The following is a 10,252-nucleotide window of genomic DNA, read 5'->3' as shown; positions in this document are numbered from 1 at the left end:
GAATGAATCTCCGATAGAAGTTGGCAAATCCTAGAAAGCATTGTAGTTCTTTTAAGGTGGCAGGCAGAGACCAGTCGACAACGGCTCTGACCTTCCTGTCGTCCATGGCCACCCCTCCTGAACTGATCACGTATCCGAGGAATGATACTGTCTCCTGATGAAACTCACACTTCTCGGCTTTGACATATAGCTAGTGGCTGATGAGACATTGTAAGACCGCCCGGACATGCTTGACATGATCCTCGTACGAATCCGAGGAAATTAGGATGTCGTCAATGTAAACAATGACCCAGTGATTTAACATGTCTCTGAACTCATCATTGATGAAGGCCTGAAACACTGAAGGACTGTTGGCAAGCCCAAACGGCATAACATAATACTCGTAGTGCCCAGTTGTGGTAGAGAATGCAGTCTTCCATTCATCACCCTCACGGATGTGAATGAGGTTGTAAGCACTGCGCAGATCCAGCTTGGGGAAATATCTTGCCTTTTGGAGCTGTTCCAGAGCTGCAGGGACTAAGGGCAAGGGGTAGCAAAACTTTATAGTAATGTCATTGAGTCCTTGGTAATCAATGCAAGGATGTTGTCAATCCGAATGGCCAGTTCGATGAATTGATTTAAGGATCTCCCCTCGTCTCGACAGGCTAATTCAGACTGCAGTTCCATGCTCAGTCCTCTGCGGAAGTGTAGTTTGAGAGGATCCTCCGGTCACCCTGTTTGTGCAGCGAGAGTGCGGAATGAGAGAGCGTAATCCAACACCGAACCTCTGCCCTGGCGTAACGATAACAGCTGCTCACCCGCCTCCTTTCCATCAGCGGGATGTTCGAACACCTCCTTAAACCGCTGGATGAAGGCCAAGAAAGAAGGGAAAACAGTCTGATTCTCACTCCACACCGCGGTAGCCCACTCCAATGCCCTTCCAGTGAGAAGCAAACAGACGAATGCGATGCGACTATCACACACACACACACACACACACACACACACACACACACTTTTAGTACCTTTTGAAATACCCAGGACTTTAATATATATAAAAAAAGGTATTATACTAATGCATCTAATAGATCAATAGAATATGGTATGAGGAATTTTTGCACGTATATTATAGGAAAACCCTTTACTTAACCTTTGTGCTTTTGTTCTGCTAGGTGACTGTGTTTGAGCAGGAACACTTCCAGGGAAAATGTCAGGAGTTCACCTCAGAATGCTGCAACATTCAGGAGTGTGGCTTCGACAACATCCGTTCTATTCGCGTTGAGAGTGGCGCGTAAGTTACAGCGTTTGGTAACTGAATACAGTATGCACTAGGGAGTTTTCATCTAACTGTATGCCCATGTATGACTGGATGTTCTCTCTTTCCATAGCTGGCTGGGTTATGAGCACCACGACTTCCAGGGACAGCAGTTCATCCTGGAGAGAGGAGAGTATCCTCACTGGGATGCCTACAGTGGAAACCTGTCATACCATGTGGAGAGACTCATGTCTTTTAGACCTGTCTACTGCGCTGTGAGTTATTCCCTCCCTTTTATATGCTAGAAATCTTAAAGGCATATACTATTTTGTGCTGGCTAATATGTAATATTTATTCACCAAGTGTCCATAACAGGATTTATTGAAATAAAGCAAGTTGCATTGGACTGGTCATGTGATCTCAACTTGGCAGCCTCAATAGGTCAACTAGTTGAGATTGGCTATATTGCTTTATGCAAGCATACTGTATGCATTCAGGTAAAGTTGAATGTACTTATTGGATATACTGGTATGACTGGAGTCTTCCTCTCATGTCATTATACATCATTTTAACATATTGCTTCAAAAATATTATTAATGTATTCACTATTTATTTTAGTACTATTTATTAATCTCTTAACTTTTTTAATGAGTTAAAAAAAATAATGACTCTACCTTTAAATATTTTGTATGTCTATTTAGCTTTATTTTTATTTCCGTTCTAGTTTTAGTAGTTTTTAGTAATTTAACAAGGCAATATTTTGTTTTTGTTTGTTTATATTTTCTTTGATTTCAGCTTTAATTTAAATTAACAGAGACATTTTTAATAGTTTTAGTTAACAACAACAGCACTGATATAATCACTTGAATATGTGGATATGTGGGGTCAATCTCTCTCTCTCGTCTCCCCTCAGTCTCACCAGAGCAGTCGCATGACCATTTTCGAGAGGGAGAACTTCCTGGGCCGCTGTGTGGAGCTGTGTGACGACTATCCCTCTCTGCAGGCCATGGGATGGTGTGGTCCTGAAGTGGGCTCCATGCATGTGCAATGCGGCGCGTGAGTCTCTTCTCTGTATTTTCCCATTATTTCTTTCGTTTCAACACAATCAACAGCACACCTGAAAAAACGATAGAAGGTCCAACAAAACTGTCAAGTCCAAAATATAAAAAGATGCAATCCCGCACACTATCAATCCTTGCAAAATATTGAAGTTTATTTACAAAAGCAACGTTTCGGTCCAAACGTTGCTTTTGTAAATAAACTTCAATATTTAGCAAGGATTGATAGTGTGTGGGATTGTGTCTTTTTATATTTCTTTTCAACACAGTAATACCTGACCCTCATTTCGCCATCTCTGTGTGTAGTTTTGTGTGTTACGAGTTCCCAGGATACAGGGGAAGGCAGTACATCATGGAGTGTGAGAGGCACAGCGGAGACTTTCAGCACTGGAGAAACTGGGGTTCCCACAGCCAGACCCCTCAGATCCAGTCCATCCGCAGAATCCAGCACTAAGAGCTCAGGCTCACCGGGGGACACTTCACCGATCACCCTGCCGCCCGACAAACACACTTTACACATACACACGCTCACACTGTTTTTCCTAACGAGTGCCTTTTTATTGCTAGGAACGCACACATCTACGCGGCACACATACCATCATGTTTTACACGAGGGTGCCAATCACATTTCTGACTATGACTAATGTCAGGTGCTAAACAACACCCTCTGGAGGTGCTCCACACAACCAATGCAAACCAAAGCTAAGTTAGGCCATATCCCTGGAGGGGGACTGGCTGAGAGCAGCTCAGGTGTAATGTGTAGGAGGATGACAAAAACATCACAGACAAATAAATGCTTAATAAATAAACTTGTGTTCACTTCAGTGACTCAGTTCTGTGCAATTATTGTGTGTGAGTTACACAAAGTACATACATTTCATTATAACCAATGTCTGCATTTAAATGTGGCTAATGTTTTAGCACATCTGATCTCTTCTGGAAGCCGATTCCAACTGTGGGCGGCAAAATAGCTAAAAGCGGGTAAATCTGGGTATCATCAGCATAGCTGTGATAGGCAATTTGGTTCTTTCTCATTATTTGACTTAGTGGGACCATATACAGGCTAAACAAGAGCGGTGCAGGGGGGCGACCTCTTCGCCTTCTTTGAGGTGGAGCTGTATCCTATGGAAAAATAGACAAGTGTTTTAATTCAGAGAACATTAGAGTAACTGCTTAGTTGCATTTATATTCTGAAGGGGTCATATCATACATTTTTATATTTCATATATTGTATATTTAATATACTTTTAATTTAAAAGTTTTGGGGCCAGTCATTTTTCTCTTATGCTCATCAAGGCAGCATTTGTTAAAAATAACTATAGGAAAAACAGTAATAATGTGAAATATTATTACAATTTAAAATAACTGTTTTCTGTTTTAATATATCATATGTATTTTGACATCTGTGATGTCAAAGCTGAATTTTCAACAGCCATACTCCAGTCTTCAGTGTGCACATGACCCTTCAGAAATAATTTTAATATGCTGATTTGGTGCTCAACTAACATTTCTTATAATTATGAATGCTGATAACAATTGTGAAGCTTAATATTTTTGTGGAAACCGTAAATATTGTTTTTCATGAATCTTTCATGAATACAAAGTTCAAAAGAAGAGTATTTATTAAAATAGATATTTTGTAACATTATAAATGTAATTTTTGTTACATTTAACGCATTCTTAGTGGTCTTGCTGACACCAAACTTATGAATGATAGTGCATTTTTGATATTTTAAATTTTTATTTGACATACATCATTGCATTCAAAATAGCAGAAGTTCAGAACGAGACATTTTAGTCTCCTTGAACAGACTTTTTGGTTCTGAGAGAACGTTTTGAGTATTCCGAGTTACAGTATGTTTTCATAGCAGATGCTTTTATCCAAAGCAAAACTTCTTCCTCAAAAGATCAAGGAAAATTAGATTGCTTATGATATGACCCATTTAAACAGAAATGAATAAAAATAGAAGATTTTTGTTATTTTTATGTCATACCTCCTCATCTGAAGATGTCGTGAGACACCTACCTGACACACTGGTTCTACCAATCTGCCTCTGCTTCCTGTATGTCTCTGCCTGGGTCTCCCCCTTGATCTGCCTCCCTCTCCTTCCTCTTTCTTGGCTCCTCTGCCTTGTCGTCTCCGTTTAAGCTTCTCTTGATTCTTGAACATTTGTCTGGTGTCTAGCATCCTGCCAACCCTACCCCCACCTTGCCCCATCCAGGCCGACCTCGCCACTCTTCCGTACCTATTCATATTTTGCTCTCTTTTACAAATTCTCAATCCTTCTCCCTTCAAAGCAAATCCTCCGCGTGCTCCCGCCCTCCGCACCCTCGTCGCCCTTCCCTCAGTTTTGACATCCCCTCTCATCCCTCTCTGACTCGGCTCCCTTTGCCCTGCACCCTGCACGATGTTGGTGTCAAGAAAGTAATTGATAAAACCTGGGATATTGTTCTCGAACCGTGCAAATGCTTCTAAAACACACTCCTCACCCTCTGAAACGCCCCCCAATGCTGGCTGGCCCTCTCTGGCCAATGGCTCAACATTTGTACTATGAGAAGGGTAAGGGTGAGGTGGCAGTGGGTTTGGAGGCTGTTGGTGTGAAGCTGAAAGGGGACATACATAGACCTGGGGCACGCTGGCCGGTCCACTTGCTGTGGGATAGATTGCATTTTCAGGGACCACATCCATGACTTGAAAGGAAGGCATGTTCTCTGGATTACCCTGGATGTTTTGAAGTGTGGCCAGGGTGATATCAGAGCCATCGGTGTACGTGCTGAGCCCCTGATCGGTCCTCCATGACGACGTCCCGATCAGATGAACACTTTCAATGGTCTCTTTGGGGTTTTGACATTCAGAAGGAACAGCCTCGGTTTGACACTCTCTCTCCGCCATCTCTTTCATGCACTCTGTCTGTGTGTTTCGCTCAGTTGCCGGCCTCTTTGATACTTGCTGAGGTATGTCAATGCCGAGTTTACAGGCTGCTGAGAGGACTTCCTCTTTGTCCTCGTTCAACTGACCGGAGTACAGCAGACTGACCAGACTGAGCAACGTACAGGCCTCCACGGCTTGAACTTCAATCAGTCTCCTCTGCCCGTTCCGGAGGGATGGCATGGCTGACAGAGCCCCACAGAGCCAAGGACTGAAGGCAGACAACACACAGCTGTGCACCGGCACAGACACACCTGGGCAGGGTGGAGAAAGTACAGTAAACATAATGAACGATGGAAAAAAATATTAATGAGTAGAAGATGTTCTTTGTATGTCAAACCTCGATCATCATTATTTAATATTTATCTATTTTATTATAGAGTATATTTGAAACAAAGAAACAGAAAAACACACACAACTGACAGCTGATTGAAAACGCAAAATAATTTAGCGAATCATGTGGGCCGAAACATCGCGAGATTTCGGTAATCCACAGAGGTCGCGAAATCGACTCAGTTGACCAACCTCTCTTGCGTTTTTCCGGAGTGAACCGTGTGCGGTGAAAATAAAGCCAAATTTTACATTCTCACAAAACCTGATAATCAACAACATATCGCAGGTATTGATACATTTCATATGACATTTTTGGTAATATAAATACGCGCATAATTTGCAGGTATTTCAGGGCAGTCAGTGGTTGTAGTCGGGTCTGTGAAGAGTTAGCTTGTCGGCTACATTGTTAGCTCTTCTGGGTAATGAAGTGTTCTAGATTTTCCCGACATATTTCAACTGAAATTAATAGGCTACTTTATAACTACATGATGGACCATTCGTCTGCATTTATTTAAGTATTTTAAAAAGCCTGGCAACGATTGACGTGTTCAATAATATTTACAAATCTGTAATTTTTGCCGGTTGATTTTTCAGTTGTCATGACTAGTCAGTCAGCATTTACCTTGACAAGTGTAGTTCTGCTTTGGGTGGACATCATGAATGTATCTCCTACCGATTTGTAATAGTGCCTTGGTGATAAACAATAAAAAAATTTTGTCAACAAATTGTAAAGAAAGCTTCATGTTTAAATAAGCATAATCAAAAAGCATAGAGCTAGTTAGAGCTAATTTGCTTGTGTTTTGTCCACCCCCACACCTGGCAAACCACACAAAGACTAACTGCTTAAGAACTGTTTCAGGGTTTAGAAAGATTAACTGAAGTCACTTTGTCCTTTTCTTTCTTCCTTCCTAAAGTTAATAAGCAACCTGGGTACATGAATGTGTGATGTTTATTTTCTGAAGTTCTGCATATTAAGTTTATTTTTCTCAAGAAACAGAGCCTTGTAATATTTGAAAGATGGCAGACACAGAGCAAAGGAGTCCACCTCCTCAGTCAGGCCCTGTGGTAAGTGCAATGACTTTTTAGGTTTAATACCTTTCTTTCAATTACTATACAATGACCCGACACACACACACACACATGTATATATTACTTTTTAAGTTGCTTTTTATTCCAGAATGTTTGTATATTCATTATAACCTTGACTCAGGATCATATTAATGTATTGCAGCAATTCCTCTTGAGTAATAAGCTGGAAACAGCTATGTGGCTGTCACGGCTGTTCACTGTCTACTGCTCCATCATGTTCATTCTGCCACTGCTTGGGTGAGTCATGTTCTTTTACAAGGCACTTTCACAAGCTTTTTTACCATCCTGTTTTGTTAAAAAAACTGTGTGAAACGTATGTGTTAAGGCACTATGACAAACTTCTAGCCTGTCAGAGCCTAGAAAAAAACTGTCTTTGATGTGAAACCCAACTAGATTCTTTTCCTTGGATGATTCAGAAGACAAGTCTCAATTTTGAATATTTCACAAGTTCTCATGTATTTCATATTTGAACACAAAATTTGTACAGCCTTTCCAAAACACATCTCTGTATCGAACCTTTGCATGCACATTCATGACCCTAAATGAGAAAAAGTCACACATTCAAGAAGAAATATCAGTATTTCAAGCAATTAGAAAATTGAGTGTGGGTCAGATTGACCCCAACACAATAGGCATTAACAATATTGTATTTTGTGGGATCACATTAGTAAGATGAGGACTATTTAGCTTAGTTTATCCCAATCTCACAAAACTCCATTATAATCGACGAAGCTCTCTACACTGCATAACGAATATCTTATTTACACCCCGTCAACACTTTGTTTGTTATAATGAGAGGATATGTCTGTGATACATTACTCAACGCTGCAGAAACACGTACGTATATTAGAACCTTTGAAGCTCCCTCAGCGCAAACAGAATTATGCTGATCGGGTCAGTCACACAGGTGCTCCTAAATATTATTTCATAGTCGCACGCAGTAGTTTTCAGTTGCAAATGCGACTGAAATGGTCACACTGTAGAGCCCTGCAACCACCTAGCAGTGCATTACAGTAGTCCAGTTTAGAGGTCATGAATGCATGAACTAGCTTTTCTGCATCAGAAACAGGTATCATGTTTCGTAACTTGGCTATGTTTCTAAGATGGAAGAATGCTGTTTTTGTAACATGGGAAATATGATTTTCAAAAGACAAGTTGCTATCTAATATAACACCCAGATTTTTGACTGTAGAGGAAGTAACAGTACACCCGTCTAGTTGTAAATTGTAATCCATGAGATTCGTTGTACTGTCTTTTGGCCCAATAAGTAATATCTCTGTCTTAACCGAATTTAATAGGAGAAAAGTATGATAAAGGAGAATTTAGAGTTCAGAGAGAGAGAAAACACCTCAGTAGGCCCAAACAGAGCAAACATTTTCATTTTGTTGTAGATGTTATTTATATATGGTCAAAAAAAGATGACATTCTGATAGCTTGTGATGAAAATCAATGAGATCTTTGTAATAGTGTACAAGAATTCTAACATAAATGCATATAAATATCAGTTGTCATTCTAAATCGCCAAATGTCTTGGTGAGATGATATTTAAATGCTTAGTTTTCTGATCAAAGCTCTGTAGTTTTTATTGTTTGGTCAAAACATAATGCAATGCAATACAATGATGATTGTGAGATGTACAAAAACTTTCCTCAAAAACCTTATTTATCATATTAGATACATTTTAACACGATTTTTCAAAAAAATATGTATAGATAGTCAGATAAACCAAAAATGTTTCAGTCTGGTAAGTGTTCATCTTGAAATAATTGTAACCACACAAGTTATACAAAACAATATAAGTTATTCTTATGTTTACTTTATAAAAATCATTAACCCTTGTGTGGTGTTCATATTTTTGTTTGCCAGTGTTCGTGGGTCTGGTGGACCAGCTGCAGTTTTGGGTTTTTAATTCAACACAATCAAAAATTATATGTTAAAATACTCAACAGATGTTTACTTCATCCCAATTGCAAGCAATATAAACGGCATATATGGTCAAAATTTGCCCTTTACCTTTGTTAGATCACATTTATGAATTAAAGTTTTACAACCTTGTGCGGGAACGGCAGGGGCAGAAACACAAAAGTGTACAGTGAGTGGTCATTGAAAATTTGTTCTGATATATGTTCTTCACAGAAAATGAGCCAAGGCCAATGAGTTTGAAAAAATAATTAATAGTATAATTTTTCTTTTGATAAAAAGTGAAAACGGGTCCCACAGACCCGAACACCATACAAGATTTCACACCAAAACAACACGAGTACCACAACCTGAAAGGAGACATATTTAGGTAGTTTGATCATTTTAAGTTGCTAAAAAGTATAATCAGATTGTGCAGGGTTTTTCAGCAAAGTTTTAATAATTTAGTCCTAGAAATTTATGTATCAAATATGACACAGTAGGCTTTATTGGGTTAAAAAAGTAGTGGTTTGTTGCTGGTAAAAAGCACGATTAAAGCCATGCTGTGTTTCTTGTAATAAGATGGAAGGATGTTTGGTTTGTGATTTACAGTGGCCAAGGCAGCTTGCTTCAGCCATTCATCTACTACAGGTTTCTCACTCTGCGCTATTCCTCAAGACGCAACCCATATTGCCGGTAAGGATCTTGTATCTGAAAGACTAGTATTAGATGTACACATGCACACTTTACCCAAAATATGGGGTAATGCATGCTGTTCTCAATTACATGAAAATGTATAATTCGAGCCAATTAGAAGCTCAGCAGTTTTTAAATGTATAATAATTATATTATAAAAGTGTCCTGAGCCCAGTATCAATGTTCACAGTGGTTTTGTCCCATCAGGACTCTGTTCACGGAGCTGAGGATTTTACTGGAGCATTTTGTGATGAAGCCCAGCTGTCCAGCCTTCTTCAGGCGGATGTGCCTCAACAGCATTGCCTTCATTAGCCGCCTTGCTCCCACCGGTGTCTAACTAACATGCACATACTACTACACACAGTTCACAGATTGGGACAGTTTTGAGATTGACTTACAAACAAGATAGCCAAGTCTGATCACTCAGAGATGGATGTCCTCCTCTGCACTGAGGCATTTGCTATGTTTGGAGAGACTATCAATCTGATCGACTACATCCAAAAAACAAAACAGCAAGATGTATCTCTGTGCAGTTGTCTGATAAGGGGTACAACTGTTTTCAGTTCATTAGTTTTTATATTCATATTGATTTTCAGGGGGTAGAGAGGAGCCCTTGAGATGTTTAATCTTAACTGTTAGGGTAAAGCGATATAGCTCGTCTTTCTAATGAAATCACACCACATTGAGAAATCACATTTCAGCAGTCATTAGGCTTGTCTGTTGAGATTGACTTACAAACAAGATAGCCAAGTCTGATCACTCAGAGATGGATGTCCTCCTCTGCACTGAGGCATTTGCTATGTTTGGAGAGACTATCAATCTGATCGACTACATCCAAAAAACAAAACAGCAAGATGTATCTCTGTGCAGTTGTCTGATAAGGGGTACAACTGTTTTCAGTTCATTAGTTTTTATATTCATATTGATTTTCAGGGGGTAGAGAGGAGCCCTTGAGATGTTTAATCTTAACTGTTAGGGTAAAGCGATATAGCTCGTCTTTCTAATGAAATCACA

The 10,252-nt window shown here is 39.7% G+C and overlaps 3 protein-coding genes across 3 annotated transcripts; 2 read left to right on the top strand and 1 right to left on the bottom strand.

Annotated features, from left to right (window-relative positions):
- Positions 1-737: 737 nt before the first annotated feature.
- LOC107550847 (beta-crystallin A3-2-like) lies at positions 738-3,108 on the top strand. The gene is made up of 5 exons (XM_016232248.1): positions 738-776; positions 1,152-1,270; positions 1,368-1,509; positions 2,148-2,290; positions 2,599-3,108. The coding sequence occupies exons 1-5, from the start codon at positions 738-740 to the stop codon at positions 2,744-2,746; spliced, it is 591 nt and encodes a 196-aa protein (XP_016087734.1). The 3' UTR covers positions 2,747-3,108.
- A 247-nt stretch (positions 3,109-3,355) lies between these two features.
- Positions 3,356-5,482, bottom strand: LOC107550846 (uncharacterized). Its single transcript, XM_016232247.1, has 2 exons — positions 4,783-5,482; positions 3,356-3,414 (listed from the first exon to the last, which is right to left on the bottom strand). Exons 1-2 carry the CDS (start codon positions 5,402-5,404, stop codon positions 3,356-3,358), a joined length of 681 nt encoding a protein of 226 aa, XP_016087733.1. The 5' UTR covers positions 5,405-5,482.
- Positions 5,483-5,721: 239 nt separating this feature from the next.
- On the top strand, positions 5,722-9,956 carry LOC107550845 (transmembrane protein 33-like). Its single transcript, XM_016232246.1, has 5 exons — positions 5,722-5,840; positions 6,546-6,619; positions 6,786-6,880; positions 9,101-9,238; positions 9,446-9,956. Exons 2-5 carry the CDS (start codon positions 6,572-6,574, stop codon positions 9,573-9,575), a joined length of 411 nt encoding a protein of 136 aa, XP_016087732.1. The 5' UTR covers positions 5,722-5,840; positions 6,546-6,571; the 3' UTR covers positions 9,576-9,956.
- Positions 9,957-10,252: the final 296 nt, after the last annotated feature.

Source organism: Sinocyclocheilus grahami, unplaced genomic scaffold (assembly GCF_001515645.1).
Source record: "Sinocyclocheilus grahami isolate Dianchi unplaced genomic scaffold, SAMN03320097.WGS_v1.1 scaffold409.1, whole genome shotgun sequence".
Taxonomy (NCBI): Eukaryota; Metazoa; Chordata; class Actinopteri; order Cypriniformes; family Cyprinidae; genus Sinocyclocheilus; species Sinocyclocheilus grahami.
This window is presented reverse-complemented; position numbering and strand designations above follow the sequence as displayed.

Excerpts from the sequence above, each read along its gene's own strand:
- LOC107550847 (XM_016232248.1), top strand. The coding sequence starts at position 738 with ATGAGAGAGCGTAATCCAACACCGAACCTCTGCCCTGGC. Across the intron at positions 777-1,151 it reads CACCGAACCTCTGCCCTGGC|GTGACTGTGTTTGAGCAGGA; the intron begins GTAACGATAACA and ends TTGTTCTGCTAG. Across the intron at positions 2,291-2,598 it reads ATGCATGTGCAATGCGGCGC|TTTTGTGTGTTACGAGTTCC; the intron begins GTGAGTCTCTTC and ends CTCTGTGTGTAG.
- LOC107550846 (XM_016232247.1), bottom strand. The coding sequence starts at position 5,404 with ATGCCATCCCTCCGGAACGGGCAGAGGAGACTGATTGAAGTTCAAGCC. Across the intron at positions 3,415-4,782 it reads ATTGGGGGGCGTTTCAGAGG|GATACAGCTCCACCTCAAAG; the intron begins GTGAGGAGTGTG and ends ATTTTTCCATAG.
- LOC107550845 (XM_016232246.1), top strand. The coding sequence starts at position 6,572 with ATGGCAGACACAGAGCAAAGGAGTCCACCTCCTCAGTCAGGCCCTGTG. Across the intron at positions 6,881-9,100 it reads TTCATTCTGCCACTGCTTGG|CCATGCTGTGTTTCTTGTAA; the intron begins GTGAGTCATGTT and ends GCACGATTAAAG. Across the intron at positions 9,239-9,445 it reads AGACGCAACCCATATTGCCG|GACTCTGTTCACGGAGCTGA; the intron begins GTAAGGATCTTG and ends TTGTCCCATCAG.